This window comes from Chelonoidis abingdonii, chromosome 5 (genome assembly GCF_003597395.2).
Source record: "Chelonoidis abingdonii isolate Lonesome George chromosome 5, CheloAbing_2.0, whole genome shotgun sequence".
NCBI classification, from domain to species: Eukaryota; Metazoa; Chordata; order Testudines; family Testudinidae; genus Chelonoidis; species Chelonoidis abingdonii.
In genome coordinates this window covers 31639234-31665337 of record NC_133773.1, presented here as the reverse complement: position 1 = coordinate 31665337, position 26104 = coordinate 31639234, and the positions used below count along the sequence as shown (strand labels likewise).

The 26104-nt window shown below is 42.6% G+C and overlaps 1 protein-coding gene and 1 long non-coding RNA gene across 2 annotated transcripts in view; one reads left to right on the top strand and one right to left on the bottom strand.

Annotated features, from left to right (window-relative positions):
• ETNPPL (ethanolamine-phosphate phospho-lyase) overlaps positions 1–16956 on the bottom strand; it is a 19369-nt gene extending 2413 nt beyond the window's left edge. The window contains exons 1-12 of the mRNA XM_032802243.2: positions 16766–16956; positions 12782–12900; positions 12462–12621; positions 10661–10735; positions 9588–9681; positions 8295–8411; positions 6445–6527; positions 5801–6026; positions 4058–4212; positions 3463–3552; positions 2994–3124; positions 43–110 (exon numbers count right to left, since the gene is read on the bottom strand). Of these exons, the coding sequence (XP_032658134.1) occupies positions 43–110; positions 2994–3124; positions 3463–3552; positions 4058–4212; positions 5801–6026; positions 6445–6527; positions 8295–8411; positions 9588–9681; positions 10661–10735; positions 12462–12621; positions 12782–12900; positions 16766–16821 (1374 nt within the window). The 5' untranslated portion in view covers positions 16822–16956. The remainder of the gene's footprint in view (positions 1–42; positions 111–2993; positions 3125–3462; positions 3553–4057; positions 4213–5800; positions 6027–6444; positions 6528–8294; positions 8412–9587; positions 9682–10660; positions 10736–12461; positions 12622–12781; positions 12901–16765) is intronic.
• LOC116837669 (uncharacterized) lies at positions 4219–26104 on the top strand. The gene is made up of 6 exons (XR_004376750.2): positions 4219–5122; positions 14546–14703; positions 15368–15562; positions 19908–21008; positions 21968–22185; positions 26038–26104. It is a non-coding gene; the product is annotated as an uncharacterized LOC116837669 (long non-coding RNA).

The following is a 26104-nucleotide window of genomic DNA, read 5'->3' as shown; positions in this document are numbered from 1 at the left end:
CCCCAATACCTATTTTTTTAAGACACCATAAAGAAAACATACTTTTCTTTTATGTTGTGAAGTTGAAGATTTTCCATTTCCTGTCCTGGCTCCAGTTGCTTCTTCCAAAGCTAAAACAAGTGAAGTATTCAACAATCATGTATTCCTTGCCAAGCATTGTCACTGTTACGATAATTGCACTCATAAAAAGGCGTAATGTCTATTACCTTGAGCTACTAGCCACATGTTCATTGCACAGAAAGATAATAAGCTTAACTGAAGAGCTAATTAACCCTTTCTAACACACCTCGTTGGAGAGTGATGAATTTATCATGATTTGTAGCCTGAGGATGGTTGGCATTTAGAGCAGAGGTGAAATTTGCAAGCTTAGCACTTCTGTACAGATCTGCCTTTGGGTCAGCACATAAATAAAGGGCCTAACTTTGACTTAATTTACACCAGTGTAACTCCAGGATGGTGGAACACACCAGGACATCCGTAAGAAAATCAATAAAGCCACGAACACTTCAGGAGCTTAAATACAGTCTGGAAATCATCAAAATACAACACCAAAACCAACGTCAAGATTTATCAGAACTGTGTACTTTTAACACTACTTTCTAGTGCAGAATGCTGGGGAATGAGAAAGTATGACATGTCCAAACTGTCTTCATTCCATACAATCGGCCTCAGAAAAATCCTCCGTATCTTTTGGCCCAGAACAATCTCAAACCAAGACCTATTGACACAGTGCAGCCAAGAGCATCTGAGCACCATCATTACAGGAGGCGCTGGAGATGGATTGGTCATGTGCTTTGGATGGAAACTGATTCCATCACCAGAGTATCAATAAGATGGACACCTGGAGGCAAGCGAAAATGAGGCCGTCCAAAAACAACCATGGTGAACAGCTTTGGAAGCTGAGCTGAAAAATCTGGGGCACAGCTGGAGAACCATTGAAAGACTTGCCAGAAACAGACAGGAGTGGAGGAGCTTCCTCACTGCCCTAAATGCCAGAGGCGTAATAGAACATGATGATGATGATGAACTCCACTGAGCCAGATGTGTGGCCAAGAAGTACTCGATACGGACAGGGCCGGGGCAACCATTTAGGCGGACTAGGCGGTTGCCTAGGGCGCCAAGATTTGGGGGCGCCAAAAAGCGCCCCCCCAATTTTTTTTTAAATGGTTGAGCAGCCGCTGCTGCTGGGACAGAGAGGGAGTCTGAGCTGCTGGCGGCAGCAGCTGCCGGCAGCCCAGGGCGTCCCCTGGGTCAGGGCGCCACTGTGGCAGCCCCGAGGTTCGAGCTGCCTGCGGCGCGTTGACCCAGGAGAATCCCTGGGCTGCAGGCAGATGCTCAGAATCTCTCTCCCTCCCAGAGCAGGGGCTCCAGCCTATGCAATTTTTCTTGTTGCCGGCGGGGGCGTTGGCGGCTGGGCAGAGCTGCACAGCTCTGCTTAGGGCACGTGGCAGGAGCCCTGCGAGGGCAGCGCGACACCAGGGCTTCTGGAGGAAAGCGGGGCACCCCCTGGCTCAGCCTCCACGTCAGCCCCAGCGAGGGGTACGGAGAAGAAAAGAGCCTCAGCGGTGGTCTGGTGGAGCGGAGGAAGAAAGAGGACCCCGATGCTCATGTGTTGGGCAAGGTAAGTAATTGCTTCCCCACAGCTTGGCCTCAGGTGCCTGTGCTCCTGCCCCCTTGGCCTTGGCTGGTCCCTGCTCCTGCTCCCCTTGTGCATGGATGGATGGAGAGAACAGCAGCCTGCAGAGCTGAGCTGAGCTTCCCCGGTGCCCCAGGCACCCCCTGACCCCATTCCCCCCACAGCCCTGACCTCCAGCTCCAAGCCCAGTCCTCTGAGCTGGAAACCTCCCCAACCCCATTCCCCCCACAGCCCTGACCCCCAGCTCTGAGCCCAGTCCCTCTGAGCTGGAAACCCGTGACCCCATCCTCCCCATAGCCCTGACTCCCAGCTGACAGACCCAGTTATTGCTCTTCGCATCCTCTTGACTCTCCCTGTTTCTGGTGGCCAGTGGTAAGCAAGCTTCTCGAAGCTCAAGTTTGAATAAAAACATACATGCGAAACATCAATGTTGCAACAAAGACTTGTTGGGCTATCTACCTTGTCACTAGAACATGACATTGCTCACAGCATTGACTTGGAGGAACTTGTTTCTAAATTTGCTAAACTTAAAGTGCGGAAACATAAATTCTAAATTATAACATGTTACTCTGTGACCATGTATTGTGTATAATGTACGTGATTTGGGGTGGGGGTGGGGGGCGCAAGATGGAAGTTTCGCCTAGGGCGCAAAATAGCCTTGCACTGGTCCTGGATATGGATGAGGAGTAGAGAATGTAAAAATGTCTTTATGCTCCCACTTTTCTGGGGTCATTTGGCATTGGGCCAATTACCTGGCACAGGACAGAGGAGTCTGCAGGATTGCAGGGATGTAAAAGCGAGCAGAATTTGACCCATCATGTTGAAAGTTGTGCAATGAAAAACTGATGAATCCAATATAGATTAGAATATAGAGGTCACTTTGACAAGTTTAGCCATTTACTGATCTATCCAACACCTGTGCAAACTTTTTAAAGTCAGTGGGCCAAATGCTGTGGTGACTTACATCTTCTGCAATCCTGTTAACTTCAAAACCCTTGAGGGCAGGAACTCTGCTGCCTACTACGTTAGGGGTACCACCAGAAACAGACAGAAAGTAACAAATAATGGGATTGTGGCAGAAGCAAGTGCAGGATTTGGCCTGACAGATTTGCATAGATGTAAATAAAGGGCCCGATACATAGTTTATAATAAACTGCATTAAGAAAGTGTGTTAGAATAGAGTCAGGGGAAAAGTTCTCTCAAGGAAAGGGAAATAAAGTTCTAAAAGCCAGCTTTCCTGTGAATCTTTGCTTCAATTTTCTGCCCATAATGGTCTAGATTTCAGTGGTTTTAGGGGGTGTTTCCTGCATGTCATTTGGAAACGAACAAGGAGGAACATTCTGTAATGCATGGGTACCTGTGAGGAGTTCATCAATCTGGTCCACTACAAGCTTTGCATCTTCCATAGTGAAGCACATGGGTGGTTTAAATTTCAGAATGTTTCTATGGGGTCCATCAGCACTCAAGAGGATCCGCTGTTCTTTCAGTCTTTGCAGAAAACAAATGATGCACATGTTAAAAGGCAGCTAAGTGCACAATGTAACTCGTACATGTCAGTATTCTGAGAGGTGCATCAGACAAAACACCAATCATGTAGATGTAACAATGCTGAAGATGAGGGAATTACATCTACTTTACACCAGGGGTTGGACCACTATCTGAGTTTTCTAATGAAAAATCAAATGTTTTATTAATTTCCAGTTAAAGTTGTGTGCGTACATCTGCTGGAGAAAAATTTTCAACCTTCTTAAGAAAAGGCTGGTAAAGGGTTAGATTGACATTGCCCCAATGTACTTTGTGCATGGACACAGAAGATAAATATTTACTTGTAGATGATATGCTGGGCTTCAGCTGTGGCAGGTGTTCGCTTTTGTTGATCCTTCACCAGATCTACTCCAACAAACAAACCAATACCCCTAGAACATAAAGGGAGGAAGAAGGATAGGATTCACTGTCCAACAGTAAAGCCCCTCTCTTGCAGAGATAGTAACACTGCTCCAACAATTCCAGCAAGTGAGCCAAATATATAGAGAAAGATACTACACTTCCAGGTGCTAAGTTCTTCAATGCTATTTGTAAAGATACATAGATAGCTGGCTTAATAAAGTTGCTTTGTCAGTTAAAGAGAAAAGCGTCTCGTTATCTCCTATAAGTCCAAACTACCTGTAACTTGATTTTTTTTGTCTTTTATACCAATAGCTTGGATTGGGATTTTAACCCATGACATGAATAAAAACAAAAACCAGAAAATTGGAGGGGATCCATTTTTTGGATAATTTACAAATAAAAATGAGACATAATCATCATTTTCAATTTCCTCATTTTTATCCTATATTCTTCACCTATTGGGCTACCAGAATAACCACTTCTCTGTTCCACCTTCTGCCTGGGAACTTCTTAATTGTACCCTGAGGTACCTACCTGACATCTCCTATTAAAGGATGTTTTTCTTGTTGCTTGTTCAGCAGCTCTATTAGATAATTCCCTACTCGTATGGCATTTCCTTGGAGATCTTCTTTTTCAATTACATCGAGCACAGCCAGGCCAATAGCACAGGACACTGGATTGCCTCCAAACTGAAGGCAAAGACAAATGGGAAAAAAAAGTGGTTGAAATTCTGTTCTGCCTCCATCCTTGGAGGCTTCATTAACATTTCCCATGTCAGTAAGCTGTGAGCAAAGCTTAAAGAAAGGGACTTTAGGCAAGATTGTGCGTAGTCCCTGCTTGGTTGCTCAGGAAGAAAATGGGATACAGGATCCTCCCTCCCTTGCACCTCTCCTCCCAATCATGTAATGCAGATGGGTGCACCCAAGATGTCCCTCCCCAGTTGTTCCTCAGCCTCAGGTTGCAATAACATAGGACCAGAGGAATTGCCATGCCGTATTAGCCTGGAGGTCCAGTATCAACCCTGAAGTCCAGTATCCTGTTATAGACAATGGCCAGTATTGGATGCTTCAGAGGCAGCTGCAAGAAACCCTGCAGTAGACAGATGTGGGGTAATCTGTCCAATTTCCCCTCCCCCCCACACCCGTGAAGGTCTCATCCTAACTCTTAATAGTTAAAGAGTTGTTTAAGCCCCAAAACATGAGGTTTTATCTCCCTTCCAATACTCATTTTTGGTATTAACTATTATAACTGGATATTCTTGTGATCCATAGAACATCAGGGTTGGAAGGGACCTCAGGAGGTCATCTGGTCCAACCCCCTCCTCAAAACAGGACAAATCCCTTGACAGATTTTTGCCCCAGATCCCTAAATGGCCTCCTCAAGATTGAACTCAGAACCCTCAGTTTAGCAGGGCAATGCTCAAACCACTGAGCTATCCCTCCCCCATATAACTATCTAATCCTGCTCCACTTGTTTTGTAGATTCAGAAGCTTGGACAAGTACTGGCCTGCATCACCCCATTTTCTTGGTCCAGCAACTGTGTGAGAGAAAGAGGGATGATGCTGTTGAGGCAGTTGACCAGCCTTCCATATGGAAAAGGTAAGATCCATGTTCAGTGTCCCCTCCATATGTAAGCTCAGAGGGACAAAGTGAGCCATTATCTTCTACTCGGTAGGGTGCAGCACTACAATCATTCATTCTTTTAAAGAAGTTGATGATATGAATCAACTCTGATGGTATTTTTTTCAAAGCTCTTAGTGAATAGCATTTACGGCATTCCAGTCATACAGTTCCACAGCCACATCTCAGAATCTCTGCAATCTAAAGCTTAAAAGGACTCAGACTAAGTAATGGAACTCGGTTGCAGTTAGTGACAAGACTCAATCACAATGGAAAAGATGGCAGACATTGGATTGAACAGGCAAGATGAAATTAAAGTAGTGGCTTTGCAATATCTGCACAGCTCCAGTGTTTCCTGATACAGGGAGAGTGTTTAGCTACTCCTGAGAGGTAAAGAAAACAAGGGCCCCATGGAATTTGGGTACTCAGTGGGAGCTGCTGGGTGCTGAGCACTTTTGAAAACCTGACCACTTCCTTACAGGAGTCTACATGGGAGCAGAGCCCTTTCGAAAATCTGGCTCCAAAGGTGGATACTGAGTTTTTTGAAATGTAGGCCCTTACAGTTCTCCAGCTCTATCAACCCATCATCAGAAAGCACAGAATACAGACTAAAGTTGCTGTAGGAGAAAAAAGGAAGACTTTCATCTGGAAAGTTACCGTGTTGAAATACTCCAATCCAGAGGCACCGAAAGCTTCAGCAATCTCTCTTGTTGTAACCACACAAGACATTGGATGGCCATTGCCAATTGGCTTTCCCATGGTGACAATGTCAGGTACGAAGTCTTTGCCTTGCAACTGGAAACCCCAAAAATGTTTCCCAACTCGACCAAAACCAACCTGGACTTCATCAGCTATGAATATGCCACCTGCCTTATGCACATATCTGAAAACAAAAGGAACAGTCCAAATGCCACACCACATAATAGGATTCTAGTGTCTAGGCCTAATTTTAGTACAAAGGAGTATGTGTTACAGAAGTTTACAATTTGACTCAGTCCCTGTCCCCGATGAGCATACAATTAATTTAGAAGATTTCAGACAAAACCCCACAACTGTATTTTATGGTTGATGTTTAAATTACTCCATTTCAAGCCGCTTGTTTGCTTTTTAATGATACACATATGGATTGTATTTTTTAAAGTGAATGATAAATAAAAATTCCATTGGACATGAGTTACGTAATAGTATTTAAAAGGTGGAACAAAAAGGAAGGACAAAACCCCCCTAAGGGATAAGCCTATAGCCTCAACTATTACTCTGCGTAACTTCTCAGCTATGCCCATTCCAAGTATTGTACATACTCTGCCACTTTCTGGAAGTAGCCTGCAGGTGGAATTATTTGGCCTCCGCAACTCTGCATGGATTCAGCAATAAAGGCTGCAATCTACATAAAAGAAGATGAAGTAAGAGCAATGTTCCTCTATCTAGCCTTTGCAAATAAGCTAACTCTTACAGAAAAATTGTAAATATCTGGGTGACTTTAATAACATGCCAGGATGGACAGCTGTGGTCTGTTGTCAATGGCTATAGCATAAGATTTCCATTGGGGTGCCCAAATTTGCAATGCCAAGGTCCACGCTGGCAGCCTGCCAGAAATCAAAGGGCCACATCCAGGACCTAAGCCACCAGCCACTGATGGCCCACTGGCCTCAGTCGGAGTTGGATCAGGCTCATGAGGTCCATGTAAGTTTACATAGAAATTTCAATTAAAAAAAAAAAAAAGCATACTTACTGGTACTCGTGATTGCCCTGATAGATGAATAGAAATTGCTTAGTGTCAGGGAATACCAGCAGTAGAAACCTGTGGTGGCCAGGGACAGGGCAGACAGAGTTTGCATTTTTAGAACACCCTGGCTATGCTTTAGGCACCCCTGCCTCAGGCAAATGACTAAACAATCAATACATTAGGGCAAGGGACTTCACAAAAGAGAATCTAGAGGTGAAGTAATTCCAGTTGCTAGGAATGAAAAAAAGTAGTTATTTCACATCAGAAAGGGCAACAGCAGCAGATCAGATACACTGGAACATCAAGTTTTACATTCCTTGTCAACATCAAGTCTGTGCAGCACAGACAGTGTTACCCCAAATCTCCCAGGAGCGTCACCACAAGTCTGCTATGTAACAGATTGCCTCCCACACCGCTTGTGCAACCCTCCCTGAGCATCAACAGGTGCATGCGAGCTGGCCAGCAGTGCAGTCTTCCTGGAAACAAGGTCGAGCGGTAACGTGTAAAGAAGCGTACACTATATTCGAAGAGGCACACTACTGCCAAACAGTACGAGGGTCCCCATAGCATGTGAGACTTTAGCCTTTATCACAACTTGTCCTGTCACAGGTCTACGGCACCAAAACCTAAGAAGATATGCAAAAGGAGGGAAAAAAGGAAGACAAGAAAAGAAAAAAAACCTGTCAGTTAGTCAAAAAAAGAAAAAAATGATGAAGAAACTATAAGACAGGTGATGTAAACCTTTGGACTAAAAAGGGACTGTTTGATCCAACATCCATTGCAGGCTTTCTATTGGCTTTAGCAGGCTTTAGATCAGTCCCTAGCAGTCTTCAAAAAAAATTAGAATTGCCCCAGGAAGCACGGGGTAACAGACACTCTGAATCAAATTTCATAGACGTTAAGGGTGGTGGTGATCACCAGCTTGTACATGGATTCCAAGCTATGAGGCATGAAAGTGCAATAAATTTATCTCAATGTGCTTGAATGCAATGGTAAATTTAGAAATATGATTTTCCTCATTCATCAGTTCTCCAGGCAGTGGTTTTCTACATATCCTGTCTAGGACTTTCACCATAATCTCCAAATAGGACTCGAAAGCTTGATCGTGTTTCAAAGGCTCACAAAATAATTAATTAAACTACCGGTACTTTGGATTTAGTTGCTCCTTTATGAGTCTATTCTCCTCTTGATCCTTGCATATAACTTTCATGGATGTTAATGAGAGTTATGAAAGTGCATCAAGGGGAAAATGGAAGCCTTAGAACATAAAACCCATAACAGAAAAATGAAGGCAGAAAAGGAGAAAAAATTGCACTGTATAGATGCTGATCTTTTGTCCTCTTTCCCCCTATTCTGTTGCTAACGTGTAGTTTCATTACTAAACATGAATGGGGTTACAATGTTTCCACAGCTCATGCTACAAACCTTGCCCCCATTCTTCTCAGCTTCTTCAATAATCTTTTTCACATCATCTGCATAAGCACTTGCTGGATCTGGATGATCTTCCCTGTATTTTCCTCTGTAGATATCTGGAGAAGGAGCCTGAAAGCAGCAGAGTTTATTCCAAATGCATGCCTCCTTGCAATATTCATTTTCTATTGGACAGTTCCCAGTGTTTTTCATTAGGAATGTAACTATATCGGAAAAAATACCACCTTCTCTCATACATATCACAAAGTTTGGATATTCTGAATTTCTGCCTTGAACTTTATGTACACTATTAGGAGTTGAAGATTGTACCATGTATTACAGGAAAGATACTTTCCTCTAGATGTGAAATAGATATTTGCCTAATGTCTTCTTTTCCAGGCCTTAGTGCTGATCTGTTTATGGGAAATACAGAGATGAGTAAATGTATGAGGGGAGGACTATTCCCCTTGTTTAAATTTAACTCATTCAGGGAATAACCTTGTAGTCATTATTCAGAGCGATGTCAATGCACTTTCCTCAGCGGCAGCCTTAGCCACTTAGTGCTAGCAACCTTACAGGCCTCCATTCTTCAAAGAGCCTTCCACCACATACATCCATTCAGCCCATAGCCACTGCCAGTTCCTGGTCTATAGTGCTAACTGACTTCAGTTCTTACAGACTGCAAGAATGGTTGATGCCCCTTCCTTCCACGGAAAACCTATGCTTCAGTTGTACTGCTTGGCTTCCTAGTTTGTGAGAGAAGGTGGGCCTGCCCCAGGCTTGCCAAACCCTACAAATGGTGTGGGGAGGGTTCCAGTGGCTGGAGAAGGGTCATTGGAAGATAGAAACCAGCCTGGGGAATGTCATTGGCATGGAGAGCTGTAGCACCAGTTCTAGAGTGGGAGATAGCTGGATGGAAGCCTACCTATTACTTTGGGTTGGAGATTTGCAGTGGAGGGCTCACTCTAGCTTTAACCAGATGAGCGCTAATTGCATAACAGCTGTTTACTGATTTCCTTACCCATAAATTAATATATCATTACATTGTATCACAATTCATGATAATAGCGTGAAGCAATTCAGCATCAAAGCTAATAATAAGCCACTTGTTACAAATCCAGCAGCAAACATTTCTGCTGAATTTAATCCTTTGATATAAAATGACTGGAGTGTGTAGTCTGACAGGTTAGGAATAATTTTATCTGGGGAAATAAAGCCAGCATACAGACAGATTTTGAAATGACTAGAGGAAAGCGAAAAAACACCTACAAAGGACAGTAATTTATATGCAATTGAAAAAATACTCACCACATGCACAAACTCTTTTTTGCCCTCCTTCCCCAGCTGATTAAACTTATATGGACTAATGTCAATCAGAGAAGAAACATGACCATGGTAAGCACTGCAATGGGAGTTAAATGCAAAATCACTATCATTAAGGTTTTAGAAAAGCTAAAATTCACAACTGTGCACACACAACCCAGAATAGAAAAAAGTACCCAGAAACCCCAGCGTGGTGGTTGTGAGGGCTGCTCAAGTTAATTTGACCACGCCTGAACCTAATGAAGGCAGTGGGAGTTTTATTATTCACTTCAGTGGAGCAGGATTGGAACCAATAAGCCAAATTCATCCCTGCCACTGCAAGGACAGACACAGTTGGTGTCTTCCTAAGTCTACCTGTAACAATGGCCCATAGGATTTTGAAAGGATGCAGAATCGCTGGGAGCCAGTACACCTCGGCCACAACCCCTCCCATCTCCAGCTTTTCATGTCCCACCTCTGCTCCAGCCATCATCTGTCAGCTGCATCCACAATTGTAGCACAGGCAGGGCACAGCTGCCACTGCACTTAGGTGTTGGGATCCTCTCCACTGAGGATCTCCACAAGGGCCCTTAGAGCTAGGATTTATTAAATGTAGTCTGACTGTGACTCTGTGTGTCTAGGATTAAAAAAAAAAACCCAGTCTGGATCAACTAACCCCCCCGGCCCCACCACAAATCCACATATATAGAATTGTAAGTTTTCTAGTCCTGTAGTTGTGACACAGGCTAAACATCCACTGAGTGTAGCTCTCTGGATGTTTTGCCTGTGTAAGTGTGAGAGATCTGGCCTAGTTTAGGACATCTATCATGGTAGTTCAGCTTTCAGGCTCACCAAACTTTAGTGTCCCTTCACATCTCAGTTTACTTGTTGTTGTCAGATTGTGTCTCGAAACCTAGTTAGCATCACTTTAAATGAAACCTTCTGTATTTAATTATAATGTTTGTATGAAGGCAACAACGCTGATCTTTCATTGAAATATATCATACAACTGTATAGACTCCACCTCTAAAGATACTGCGTGGCCAGCTGCGTTCATTTATGCTATGCTGCAAACTTACTGGTCAAGGGTGATCACATCTTGGTGTCCGCGATACTGCCGAGCCAGTCGTAAGGCAAGATCATTGGCTTCAGATCTATCAAATAATAAACACATTAGGGGACTATACACAGCACAGAATGGTTTATTGCACCACCAGAGCTAGATGGTTAGCAAGCACTTATCAGTCATTTTAATTTAAAACAGAAAAAGGGTATGGAATTGATTAATACAAACAGTCAACACAGCAGGCTTTGTCATACAGATTAGAATGCTATGATTCAGAACATAAATACCACATAAGAAGGAAAACAGCTCTTTGTATATGTATCAAACAAAGAGATGCTTTATTCCCCTAGCCCTGTTTGCTTGTGGGCCCTTTACCTCCCCTTTGTACAGATAACATCACTTCATACAGCAGCCAGCAGCTGGAGAACAATGCAACTGCCCCTCATATTAAAGTTACAAAATTCCCAGCAGCTTCCCAGCCTCCACATGGACCAGATCCCACTACGCGCCTTGTAGCAACAGTCCAGATGAAGACCCAAGTTTACTTTGAAAGTCAGGGCTCTCACTCAGCACCAAACCACGCTACTCTCTAACCATCAGCCTATGGTACATCATACTATCTTGTAGAAAGATTTAGATAGGCTTTGGTTAGTAAGATCCCAAACAAAATATATCATCTTTATTGCAATATTGCCCCCTTTAAAATGTATTACAACTCACATACCCCAAATGATCCATTTGCTGGAACAAGAAGAAACAAGAAGACTTGTCATGGGGAATACAAGTCACTCTGGGGCTACATTATAGCAATGTCTGAATAAGGATTTTAGGTAGTACTGATATGTGCAAACTCCTTGGCTATGCTAAATAAAAAGATCCACTTCCTTTAGGGATATTGGGTTATAAATCTATTTTGACTGAAGAATAGCAGCATTTAGCATTTTGTATTAGAATAAGGACTGTTGATTAAAACAGACCCACATAATGCCTCTACAGAGATCAACCAAAGAGGATTGAGTACATTTCTCTGCTGAATTTTCTCTTGATCCCTTTGTTTCTAAATACACAGATCTATTTTCAGAAAATACATGGTATCAGATCTTTCTCCTGTACTCTCCTCTAGTTGTTATAGAAAAGGATCATCACTGCTTCAAAAGTTTCCATACTAAGGGTCAAATCTGGTCCTAATGAAGTCAATGGGAAAATTGCCATGGATTCCAATCACAGCTGGATTTTCCCTGCTAAAGACCAATCATATCAATCATCAGAGTTCAGGACCTGTCCACAAAGCCATTGATTTCTCCAGGGATCTATGCTAGGGATGAATTTGGTGCTGCATATACCTGTTTGGGGATCTGGGATTAGAATGCATTTGAACATATAATTTCTTTCAGTGAAGCCAAGAACATTGACTAAAAAGGTTGTTAAGCATTTTAGTTTAGTTTAACCAAATTATCTATTTTCCTATTATTTACATCCTGTTTGTTTCCTTTTTGCATAAGCTTGGCATAGAAAATGAAAACAGACTAGTTCATGTCACTTTGCTGAGGGTCAGTTTCACTTTCTGGTTTTCATGCACTAAGACTATAAAGCAAGGTGAGGGTAGCAAACACTGCACAGGATGTTTTTGAGTCTGACCAAAACAAAAAACAATTTTTGCTGGAGTTATTTAGAAATAAATTTCCATGGAAACATTGTGTTACTTTTGTTAAATCCTGTTTTTTCACAGTTTAAAATCTGGGTCTAAATTAACCTGACAATGTCCTTGTTAAATAGCAACAAAATAGTGTCAATGAAAAATCCTTCAGACATACCCAGAGTTAACAAAATAGCAAATGGAGAGTTTCTCTGGTAGGGTTGCCGTGAGGCGCTTAGCATACTGGACAAGGTTGTCATGCAGGAATCGGGAATTAGTGTTGAGCAGTTCCATCTGTTTCACTGCAGCCTTTATCACATCTGGATGGCTGTGGCCAACTAAACAAGAAATTATTAATAATTACTGACACATGATCAGCTACTGAATCACACAAAGAAAATCAGGGAGTTCTCTTTAATTTGGCACCGTCAACTTGCCTTGAAAAAAGGATCTTCTGATTTCTGACGTAAACTTAGTCAATGGAGTTTTTGTACTTACCATGTGCGACATTGTTGATGCAATCCAGGTATTTTTCTCCGTTCTCATCATACATATACTGCCCCTGAGCACGCACTATCTTGATAGGGTCTTTAGCAAAGAAAACTTTGCATGAAGGTCTAAAAAGTATAAAATAACATTATTTCAGCTTGCTCAATTGTTGCCCTGCCTCGGAATCTTGAGAGTTGATGATCTCAGGGCTTAGAAAAACAAAAACTAAATCCCACATATTCCTGCAGTCACAGCACAGGCAAAGCTGCCACTGACTTCAAAGGCACTTTCACCTTTATATGGACAACTGCTGAAGTCCAGAGAATACACTATTTTATATCAGTGAAGTGCAAAGCTTGAAATATTAAAATCACAAAAGCCATTCAGTAAATTATAGGTAAATGAGGCCGTCTCTTCTCTGAAGTGCCTGTGAAGCAACATGATTTTTTTGGATACTATGTTGTAGTTTAACTGATGGTCAAATGAGGCCTGAACCAAGTCATTAAAATGAATGAAAAGGCTTCCATTGATTTCAATGGGAACAGGAGGAGGTCCTTAATGAGGTTATTTTCAACCCTCTGTTTTTGTATCTACGGGCTTAAACATGGGAACATTGAGAAAAATTAATCCAAATTAACTAAAGGAATGATTTAAAAATACATTAAACTCCTGTGTTGAGACACACGCTCTCAGAATTGCAGTGGTGAAACTTAATTAAGGCCACTTGGATTCTGAATAAAAGCATCCACACAAGGAGTTTAATATGATTTAATTCATCCAATTTAAAACATAGTTCGGATTAACATTCCCGACTGTCCCTGTATACAAAAGTCCTGTGTATGGTTTACTGTGAGCACAATGGAATGTGCACCGTATTGCATCCTTGGATGTCTGGCTATGTTGGTCTGACACAATCCTATTAATTTACACATATTATGAAAATTTATATAAAATTAACTCTCTGGAAATAGGATTAATTTTTGAGAACTTTTAAAAAAAATATATGGCCAAAAATTGATTGCACAGTGGAATACTATGCTGAATTTGATGTATGAGATTTATAGAGTCCATATGTTAAAACAAAATGCCAACACATAATGGGCTTAATTTGCAGAGGTGCTCAGCACTTCTGAAAAATCGGGCTTAGGGTACTGAGATTTTCTGGGCAAAATTTTTAAAAGTGGTGAAGCCTTGCTTTCAAAAGCATCCAAATCCCACTGACTTTTAATGAGACAGGCTCTGAAAGTCACTTAGGCACTTCTGAAAATGTTCCCCTCTTTTTTCTTTTCTGAGCATACAACACTGACACACATTCCTACTATACAGTTATATTCTGAAATATTAGTGAATAGAGAGAAAGCATTTAGAAACCTTTCATAGTACTTATTTTAACCTAAGAGGGATGCAATTGTTTCCAAATAACAAAACTGCTTTACTAAAAGCATCCTTATTGTCCATGTTGTCTGGTGACCTGATGCAATACAATTAATTGTGTACACAGACCTGAACTGTTACTCATAAAATGTAATCTGTAGTGTTTGAAATAATTTAGTGTCTGAATTTCTGCTTGATCAAGCAGTTACCTAGGGGCATCTTTCAGAGGTATTTCCCCTTTATTTACTCTTGCAAATCTACTTCTATAAGACAATTCAAAAGTGAAATGGAGGTAAAGCAGCAGACTGAACATTATCAAATATCATTTCTTTAGTACAGTTTTTCAGTTAGTAGTTGTAACTTCTTTCCATGAGATTTCCATCACTATTTGCCTTACAGAGCCGGATCCCGCAATGTGTACTCAAGCAAGACTCTTAGATCACAAGATTTGGCCCTTAGAGATGACTGGCTCTACATGCTATGATGGCATTGATTTTTATGCATATTAAAACAATTGATGGCATTATATGGCTCTGTATACCCAGGACTCTAAACAAGTGAGTATTTTAGTAGTAGCATAATATTAGAAAGTCAGTGAGCATCTTTGTACTTTCATATGTAGCAATAATGAATTAGCTTTTCACTTGGCATGACCTAGTGAAATATTTAATCAAGACCACATGATCTGGAGGAAACCATACTATTTAACTTTTAGTAAATGATAAATAAGTATCAGATACACACCGTGACAAGGGTAGAGTTCATAATTACTTTCAATCCTGACTCAGGTCACAAGAAAAAAAATAGCATTTGATGGTCTCATCCTACCTCCCATTATATCACAATTGCACAATCTTGACTTAGACAAGGCTTAAGAGTGGCACAAAAGGTAGCAACTACAGAGTTTGTGTGGAAAATCTGCACCATAGCTGTCTGTGCTAGGTTATGCTCAAGACAAACCCTTTAGGCCCCCATTTTATGAGTGCTAAATTTGCCCATGAATTAACCAAACAATAGCATTTTAAAAATGTACTTCGGGCATTCTATAATGTTTCATAGTTTTATGGTCCTCACTTTTGTGCAATTTGCCATCAAGTACAGTATATTAAATAAGTAACTTTTTGAGACTGCATTTGTCAGGAAGAGGCAAAGTCTTAAATATCGGAATTACAAACTAAAAAACTGACCTTCCTCTTGCTTGCTTTGTATTTCTTTCACCAGTTACCTACAATGAGGAGGTACTACCTATGTATGATGACTTAAATTTGATATAGGTAAACTCAACATTATTTTGCCACACAAACAGAATGTACCAAACAAAGATGATTTACTACTTTAAGCACCAATTATCACATGCCAAAATTCCCTGAAGCCACAGGTTACCAACAGGATGACTCAGCCCTTCATATGTCTGAGGTAGGTGAACTAAATTCTATGATATTTCCACTATGGATAAGAGACCTTCGAAATCAAGATCACAAGCTAGGATCTGCTCTGTTTCAGTGATAAACCAATTAACTTCAGTGCAGCTACTGTGAATTTGCCTGGGTGCAACAGAGGGCAGGATTTGCTTTGGCTGCTCCGGCTTGAAGCTTTATGTAAGAGCAGGTGTTTACCAAATTTTCCTCTCCACATAGTACATTGAGTAGTTATCTGCTGTTTGCTGCCCTCCCCGCTGGTAACTCTGTATAACTTCGGGATTATGTAATTTTTAAAGCACTGTGATGTTCTTTGTGAAGGTGCTATAGAACTGTAAATGATTATTATAATGACTCCATGGATCACAAGGCATTTTTATGTTATTCATCAAAATTATGTTGTGGAAACACTTTGTTCTCTGGGGGAAAGTAGTATTACCATGTGCTTTTAACAATATTAATAACTCAATTCTTTTGGTCATTTGTATAGGTCTAGTATGTAATTAAGTATGAAGCCCATTAGTAGATGCCCATTCCATTTATTATACAGGGCTCATGGATTTCAGCTAGAATTGAGTCTATTTCAAAGCGACCTACAATAAACTATGTCAAAAAACAACCTTAAAGGCAAAACGCTCCCCATTATCCTGGCTGCAAAAATCGTTTAATTCTGTATTCCGGCTTTCCTGACAGAAGCAGCACTGAAACTCGGGAACAAAATGTTTAAAACGTAGCAGCCTCTGATCCCAGCTTGTGCTAAACTTGTGCCGCGGGAGGGAGGAAGACAAACACCCTTGTTCTATATAACAGCGATAGAGGCTGGTTTATGTAACCTAGCGCAGGGTACTTACTGTCACACACTGACCCCCTCCTCCCCCCCCGATCCCAGCCCCAGGCTGAGCCGCCGCCCTGCCTCCCAAGCCTCCCGTTTGCCTCGGGGTTAGCTGAGGGCAGAAGCACCGTGTGCACAGCTGGTGCAGGGAATGGAGCCCGGCAAGCGGAGGGGCCAGGCAGGGAGGATGCACTGCGCGGAGAAGCTCGGGGGGTTGCGGGCCGGGTGGGCGAAGAGCGGGACCGTGCCCAGCTCTGTCCTCAGGGCTCGCCAGGAGCAAAGCCGGCAGCTCCCCCTGCCCCGCTGGCACTGCCCTGCCGCGGGCGCTCTCCAGCCCCGGCGCCCTTGCCCTAAGCCGGCCCTGCTCACCCGATGTGCTTCCTCCTCAGCTCCAGGGTCTCCGCCTTGCAGTACAGCTCGCTCATGCTGGGGCTGCTCGCCCGCCGCCTTAGGCTGCCCTTGTCCCAGGAGGCTGGGGTTGGGGTGGGGAGTCGCTTAGTCTCATCTTCTTTTTATCCCGTCTGCTGCTCTGCCTCCTGCCAAACCCCTCCTCCTGCTCTCCAGTCTGCCCAGGAGAGAGCCAGCCTCCCTCCACACGCCCCTCTGGCCGTGCCACTCTGCCTCAGCTCTCCTGGCAGGGCGGCTGGGAATGGGGGGAGGGCACAGCACCCCCTGGCTTGTCCTGGTTTCCATCATAAACAGCTTTGTTCAATGGTTTTCAGCACCCTCCCACTCTAAATATTGTTCCAGCTGCTACTGCCTCCCCCTCTGTGCCACTACTACTCTTCTCTTCTCCTTTCACCCCCATGGAGGACGTTCCTCAAGGGGGGTTAAAAATTCCCTTTTTTATTCACTGCTTAGCTCCTCTTCACTGCAGTTGTCTGCTTTCCATGTAACAGGCACATACAAATATTGTCTAATGTTAAGCCCTACTACCTCCACTGCTTTTCTATTTCATCCTGTGCATGATTTACTTCTATGACTTATTTACCTACCTCACTGGGGTACCTTAGAGATTACTTGTCTCATGCTCATAGAAAGTAAACAATAATTAATCTCATAGAGAGATTATGTTAATTTGGCATGCTAGGTTGCAGTTCTTTCCCTCCTGAGCTTTTCAAGCATTGTCCTGAAGGACAGAGTATTTTAGTTTTCTGGCCAAATTTCCTAATATTACACAGGGTTTAGCCAAAAATGATTGATAAATAGTTTGGCTTCTGTGTGACTGAGAGGATGGGTCATTCTGCCCAACTGCTTATAAAATTGCTGCAGAAACCCACAGTAGCCTAGTAGGATATATTTGACCTGTATTTTTCAATGTACTGATCAAGGCTTCATAAAAATTGTAAACAGCACAATCTTGCAAACGTCTGAACTGCATTTTTACAAAAGAGTTTTACTTTTACAAGAGACACTGTACAAAATTACTTTGTGGGGACCCTTTAAAATATACACAGGACGTGTACACAGCACACCACCTACACATCATACATACTTCAGTGAGCTATGAACATCATTGCCTTTATTTTGATATCCAGTGTACACCTTTTTGAAAATCCTGCTTATCAAATTACTTTTGTTATGTATAATATCATCTTAGCTATAGACTCAATTGATGGGAAACCCAGGGCAGTTAATTTAACCAAGCCTGGAACCATAATTCAAGGGCCATAATATTTCATCTACACACTTCCCAGAATCCATCAATGATTACAAATGTCAAAGTTCTAGCTGTAAGGCCAGGCAAATATGTAAGGACCATCTTTGTTGTTCTGTGTTTGTACTGTGCCTAAGCACAATGGGGCCCTGATCCTCGACTGGGGTCCCCTTTGAGCTGCTGCAATCCAAATAAATCATCATCATCTAGGAATCAGATTGTAGCCATCAACTAAGATTTTTGAATTCTTAAAGTGTTTTACAAACGTCAGTGAATTTACCTTTACCCCTTACAACATCTGTGGAAGGCAAAGATCAGGGTTTGAACCAGGTCAAATCATATCAGCTCCATGAGCAAATATTCATTTCTTTTCTTTGTTAGGGTGCTAGCTTTTACTTCATAATCTAAATTTTAATTTAAAACAGTATGGCTATGTCTACACTTAAAACTTGACAGTTTCACAGCTGCAGGGTTGCAACTGTTCTGCTGTAGCGCTTCAATATAGACACTACAGCAACAAGAGGGGGTTCTCCTGTCACTGTAGTAAAACCACCTCCCTGAGAGCTGGTAGCTAGGTCAACAGAAGAATTCCTCTCTCAACCTAACACTGTCTACATGGGAACTCAGGTCAGCTTAACAACCTTTCTCAGGGGTGTGGATTTTTCACACGTCTGAGTGACATAACTGGGTCAATCTACTTTGCCAGTGTAGAACAGACCTTAGTCTCACTCTCTAGCTGTTATAGTTATGAGAAAAACTTTCAAAACCTGAGGTGTAACTGATGCAGTGATGTCTGCCAAAGGGCTTGTCCATACTGGGAACTTACGTTGGCATAGCTACCTCTCTCAGCGTGTGAAAAATCCAGCCTCCTGAGAGATGTGGCTATCCCAGGTATAGACAGCTCTAGGTCAACAGAAGAATTCTTCCATTGACGTAGCTACCACCTCTCAGGGAGGTGATTACCTATACTGAGGGGACAGCCCCTCTTGTTGACAGGTGGTGTGTACACTGAAATGATACAGCCGTGCAGCTGCAGCTGTGTGGCTGTAGTGGTTTAAATGTAGACATACCAAGGTAAGCAGGATGTGACAGACAACACTCAAGACATGCACATTTTATACTGACCTAGTTACAATCCCTTTAGTAAACTAATACAAACTAGAGACAGCCTAGACATTGTTTCTCTGCTTTATCATGAAAATTAGTATGCGAAAGAATCTGAAAGGACGATATAAGGGCATTTAAGGATAAGCCACTTTCCTTTCCTGTCTGCGTCTGCCCTCTGTTGGTAGGAAATGTACATTACTCTCTGTCTATTAGAATTGTGGAATGAGTTTCACAAAATACCTGTGGTGAGAGATGGAAGATTATCACTAGAAATCCCATTTCGTAAGGGAACAATAAGCTCCAGCAGCAAAGGACAGATATGAGCTAGAAATAGATTGTTAGAGAACAGCTTGAAAGAGGCCTTTACGTGGCCATGAAGGGGCAGAAAGACAATCAAGAAGCCTCCCAAGACCTGCTGGCTCATAGTCTTTGCATTCCTTCCAGAATCAATGCACTAGAGAGAGTAATCTGCTCCTAATGGACGGAGCAAATTATGCATATCTCCCTCACATTAGCACAGAGCACCCCCAGAAAGATTGTGGTTCAGGCAGGCACAATCTCTCCAGTGCTCTTGCTGGGATGGTGGGCTCTGCACTCCTCCACCATCTCAACAGGGATGTGGTATAAATACAATAACTAGCCCCTAGTGATTCAGTGGATTGATAAGAGTTTCAAAAAACAAACCATATATGCTCCATTTTGGCATACCTTTTTCATCAATATTTTTTTCTTTATTCATTTTTCAAGGAATATGCAAAAACAAATGATCACAATCTGAGGAGAAAGACATTTGAATACATGCTACCGTTGTTACTACTGACATCAGGAGGGCAGCAAATGCAAACATACAAGTCCATTTCATACTAAAAGTCAGAGCCCAGCTAAGGGAAAGCAAGATTCAGCATCAAAGTAAGGATGAGCTCTCACCACAACGCATTGCATAACTGTGACGCTGTAGCAGCTTTTGAGCTCCACAAGATAGGAAAACAGTAACTAGCTAAGCAGAGTTCACCAGACCTAAGGAAATCTTTGGTTAGGGTATGTCTACACATGGAATTATTCCAGACCAGATTAGCTGTTCCCATCCACGTTTGAATTCTTGTTCTGAAATAAAAATTAATCCAGAAGAGTTCATCTGGAATAATTAATATCATGCTTTATTTTATTCCAGAATAGCTCTCCCGTGTAGACAAGCCCATATAAAATATATTAGGTAAATAATGGACCATATATATCCTAAATGGCTTAAAGCTTCATGTGAAGCCACCAGTTTCAAACAGGCCTTACTCAACCTATAGCAATATAAATAAGTAAGGCCTGGCACTAAAAGGGTTAACTTGAGATGGAGAACTCAGTCAAGGCATCTGGGGGGTGGCCCAGGCACCAACCCAGCTGGAGAAGGAGCTGGATGGTGAGGAAGCCCACTGAGAAGGGAGTACTATGAGAAAGAACTCTGTAGCCTGGCTGCTAGAGAATGGTGGAAAGGCCTCTAGAGAGTGAGGTAGATATACAGTAAGCCCAGAGAGAGGCTGTGGAAAAGGACCTGAAGAAAGGCCAAGGTAAGAAGACATCCAGAGAGGCAGTGAGCAGTCTGAGGTAGCAGACATTAGTGCTTATCACAGGGTCCTTGTTCTGGAACCCAGAAGAGAAAGAGGGACTGAGCTCCCCTACTAGCTGCTGGGAAACACTCTAACATGATGGGGAGAAGGGCTACTGAGTCTGGAACTGGGCATCCAGGGAGAAAGACCAGGGAAGTCTTGTTCTGCACAAGAGTGGGAGGACAACCCTGCAGAGCCTCAGAAGAGGTGAAGAGTCTGCAGAGGATCCAGCCTAGGAATGAGTGAAGAGGTATGTTGATTTGAATTTAATGCACTGTACTCCTTCTTTACCCTGGAAAGGGTGGAACTAAAGGTCACCTGGCTGGGGGGTGGAACCACGAAAAGAGGCAGACCACTGCCAGGGCCAGAGTGGCTCTTTCCAGAGATTGTGGGAGGAAAGTGCTGTTATAACAATAAATCTCACTATGAGCGGTGTGCCAGGAGTGAATCAACTCTTTCACATTTAGAAAAGGTTCAGGTTTACTTAGGGCCTTTTCTATACAGGAAATTTATGGTTTATGGTTTAATTTAAATCAGTTTTTAAATCAATTAGTTAAAGCAGTGCAAACCCTTGTGTGGACACTCTTTTTCCAGTTTAAGAGGCTTATTTAGGGTTATCTTAAACCTGCTCCCAATTGACTTCTCCTATACTCTAAAAAGCCCATCTTAACTGGAAATAAAGTGTCCACAAAGAGGTTTGCAGTGGTTTAAAAACTTATTTAAATTAAACAGGCACAGTTTCTTCATGAAAACAAGTGCTAGGGTTGGTGTGTGACCTTAAGTATGGTCCATGCTTTCACAAGCTTGCAGGCCCATTTTCAATCAGATGATTTGGGCTCATTTGAGATGTCAGTTGTACCCCTCTAGCAAGGCCGGTTGTGTGTGGAGGGTTCACATCCCAAACCTGTAGAGAGGCAGGATTGCACTTGTACCTTCCCTAGGCATTAGTTGGAGGTGGGGGCGAGCAGTTTTAGTTTCTATAAGGGATTGTTTAAGATACTGTCAGCATAGGCTTCTGAGGAAATATGATGGATGAGCTCACCCCAGGAGGTACTGACCGTATCCCTGCTCTGACCAGTGCTGCCCCCTTTTCAGGCTCTGCACTTTTCAGGCAACACTTCACCCAATGGCAAGGACATTGGGTGAGACTTGTTTAATACAACTTCTCCCCAGCAGACTTGCTGCTTTTTTTGTTTGTAAATCACATAGGAGGTGTTGGTGCAGATATACATTCAAGGAAAATGAAATTCATGGTGCCAGAGCCTAACATCTAGTGAATCAGAGAAAGATCCTTGAAGATCAAAAGCAGAACCATTTAGAGGAGCTGATAGTGCCCCATCAAACAGCATGCACCTGTTTGGGTATCTTTGCATTTACTAGAATTGGACAACAGCAATAGATGGGCAAAAAGAAGGCTCCAGAGAAAGGTAAAGGAATACACAACAGTCTTATGGGAGGGCTGCACAGCAATGGAAAGATGGAAATTTGCACAGGCAGAGATAAAACATTATCATTATTTGTGGAGAATGTGTGCTACCATGTTCTGACCAACATTAACAAAATGTTGTTTGGTCTTGCAGTGTAGTGGAGCTGAACAATTTTGATCACGTTCCTGAATTCACCGCTGCCGAAGATCATGAGTTAAATTGTCAGCTCCTTATGCAATGGTAAAAATCTCACCTTTGAGGCCCAGCAAGACCAAATCATAGCTCATCTGTGTTGAAGCACCACTGTTTATTATTTGTTTATGTAGCATCTAGTATGTGGTAGAAATCTTTCAGTCAGACCTTTGCAATGTTTGCTCAATGTTCCCCATTCGGGTTGATACAGATGTGTTTCACAGATTGAGGAGGACTCCACTGATCAGTTCTTCACTTGATTTGCTTGGGACCAGGTTAAGTGAGTAGAGTGAGGACTAGATAGTTTGGACCCTGCAAGAGCCATTCATAGCCTTGATGCTTGGCTTGTAGCTCAAGAATCTCAGCGTGAAAATTGCTCCTCTAAACTCTCATTTAACAGCCAAGAATTGTGGCCTGATCTAAAAGCCTGAAAAGACAGTTTCTTTCAAATCATGAATTCTCATGAGACTAGTCACCTTGCTACCACTGCCTTCTCCAAAAACTTTGTCCAACATTTGATTTGGAAACAACGGTTAAAATGTTCAAATTTTAAATAACAAGTGACGTCAAGTGCCTAACATTAGGCACTCATTTGTTTTTAAAAAAAGAGCCTGAAATTGCAATATCATATCTGTAACCAAAAACTCTGGCTCCTTTAAAATACATGAGTCAGGATCAATATAAGTAAACCCGAGTCAGGAGAAATGCACTGCTAGTAGAAGGTATCGCATCTAAACTCTGATGTAGTGGATTAGCTTTGTAGTCGTTAAACTATTGATGTTTCTCTGGCCAAAAGAAAGGAAAATGACTAGGGTGTTAACCTGTGAATACATCTGAATATTTTTTAACTGTTTGTGGCAGATGCACAATATTATTACTCTGTTTAGACCTGAGTGGTTAGCTAAAATTGTGAGTCCTGTGGGTTGATTCAATGAAGAGGGGAAACTGATGATGGAGCTGAGTTCTTTGATGCAATCCTGTTTGTTTTTAAAGGATTACAAAGTCCTGCTCAACATAGGAGAAATCAAGCAACGGGAGTTTCTTTGCTCACAGTTCCAAGCCTCTTTCAGCCAGCACTCAGCCTGAATAGCTCTCAAGGCCTTTTCTCAGGGCCATGCTCTCAGTACTTGCTCAGCTGTCTCCTTATCTTTCTGCTCCTCTTCTGTGATGATGGTTCTTGCTGATTCACTCTCACTGACACACTGCTGTTATCCAATCAATACCCTGCCCTTGAGTTTATCGAATCACAGTGGAACCCCTCCTTGGGCTGCCTGGCTAAAGCTTACTCGAGCTTTGCATGTGGCTTTGTATTCAGTAGATGCAGGGGCGGCTCCAGGCACCAGTGCACCAAGTACATGCCTGGGGCAGCAAGCCGCAGGGGTTTCCGTGAGGATGGCAGTCAGGCTGCTTTCAGTGGCATGCCTGCAGGAGGTCTGCTGGTCCCGCGGTTTCAGCGGCAATTCAGCGGTGGGTATGCCGAAGGTGTGGGATCAGCGGACCTCCCACCGAAAGCCACCTGACTGCCATGCTTGGGGCTGCAAAATACGTAGAGCAACCCCTGAGTAGATGCCCTAATTTTCAACTATCTATGCCATGATGGAGCTCAATTGCTTTTTACATTTATACTGAATGAAAGGTGGCTATTTCACCCACCTGTTTCAAAGACATCATACCCACCCCATAACAGTATAAAGAAATAGGACCTGACCTAAAGTTCAAATAGGGCTCTGGAATCAGGCACATAGTGAAGTAGACATATATGCTCCCAAAACAAGTGAAAAGAACAGGGGCGGCTCTAGACATTTTGTCGCCCCAAGCATGGCAGGCAGGCTGTCTGTGGCAGCTTGCCTGAGGGGGGTCCGCTGGTCCGCCGAAGCCGCAGGACCAGCGGAGCATGCCTGTGGGAGGTCCAACGAAGCCACGGGACCAGCAGACCCTCCATAGGCAAGCCACCGAAGGCAGCCTGCCTGCCGCCCTTGTGGCGACTGGCAGAGCACCCCCCGCGGCTTGCCGCTCCAAGCACACGCTTGGCATGCTGGGGCCTTGAGCCGCCCCTGGAAAGGAAAGTGCAGAAAACAGGCAACTTAATAACACATGTCCTAGAACACTGCTTGAGGAAAGGAATCAAACACACAGGTTAAATATTGAAAAATTAAGAACAATTTTATAATAAAAGAAAAGTATGACATCTGCTAAATGAAAGCTCACGTGACAGCCCCTGCACGAGGCCTACACACTATCATGTTGCACAAGATTGTCTCTTCTGGCTCTTGCAGCCTCTTTGTTTTTTTTTTTAACTATTTATCTTGTTAAGTCAAGAAGTACTGAGGAGATTTCATGCAACCTATGGCTAGAGATAATTATCATGTCCTTCAGAGTGGCCTACAGTTGCCTAGGAATAGGGTGACCAGATGTCCCAATTTTATAGGGGCAGTCTGGATATTTTAATCTTTTTCTTATATAGGGTCCTATTACCCCCCCGACCCTCCGTCCCGATTTTTCACACTTGCTGTCTGGTCACCCTACCTGGAAATTTTCATGAAGGGATCATTTTTAAGCTTATCTAACCAGTTCATTATTTAGTCTACATTTACAAGGGGTTTTTCTGTGCTTTTGCTATGCCAGTATAGTTGAAGTTTGGTCAGTCTTGTCTGGTTATTCAGACTCGAGCGGTGGCTCCCATTTGATGCCCCAGTGGGAAACTGCAGCTCTCAAGTCTCATGGTGAACCTGCTCAGTTACAGAATTCTATATTTTTAACCCTTATAAAAAAGCCACTTAGTTTTTGTGGCTTTGTAACATAGCAAGCCAGTCTATAGATGCTATCCTTGCTCATCAATGTCTTTTGACACCCTTGTAAACATCACTTGCATAAGTGATGTTCTACAGCAATTAATTCCACAGGTTCCTGCTTATGTACTCTTCATTTACAAGCTCTGGGGACTGTTTCCCATCTAAGCATTGATGTTCTGAGAGAGACAGTTGGAACATCTTTATTTTCCCTTTCTTTCCCATGTATGGTGGTGCTGAATCACCCCAAAGGCTTAATGTGACAACTCCACTGCAGAAGCAAAGCCTTCAGGAGTGCATTAATGCTGCTGCTGGATAAATAGGAGGTGGAAAATAAATGTACAGTATTGGAAGCTGAAAGATGGCAGAAGCTAGTGAACGTAGTTAAATAGCAGGAAAATAACATATTACATGTCGTAAAGGACATCCTTCTTTACTATTTAGTGCAGTACAGAGTTGTATGTTGATCCTGAGGATTTGAAACGTGTACTATTACCAAACCCCTTATGAGCTTGGCATATTTTACCGGTTATGTGGTAATATTTTTCCAGGCATTCGTGTGGGAAAAATAGGCCAGTGACACAAGAGTACTCTGTTTCCCAAGGGAAACTGTGGCCTGCTGTTGCTTGCTACTGAGGTGTTAACCTCTTTCTGTTTTTTCTTAACTTAGTATTGATGAAAGATTTCAGCTTTTAGTGCTATCAGTCAGACATCTTCTACTGATTATAATAAATACTATGTGGACAACAGCAACGCATGCAAAATATAAAGGGGACCAAGATAACAAAAAACACAGGCAGTATAATAAAGTGGAAAGTCCATGATAATCCACAAAGAGAGAAAATAACCTATCATTATATCTGAAACCTAGATATTCAAAGAGAAGGAGACAGCTGGGAAGCAGTAATATTGAGATGTTTGGAGTGATGGTACACAGG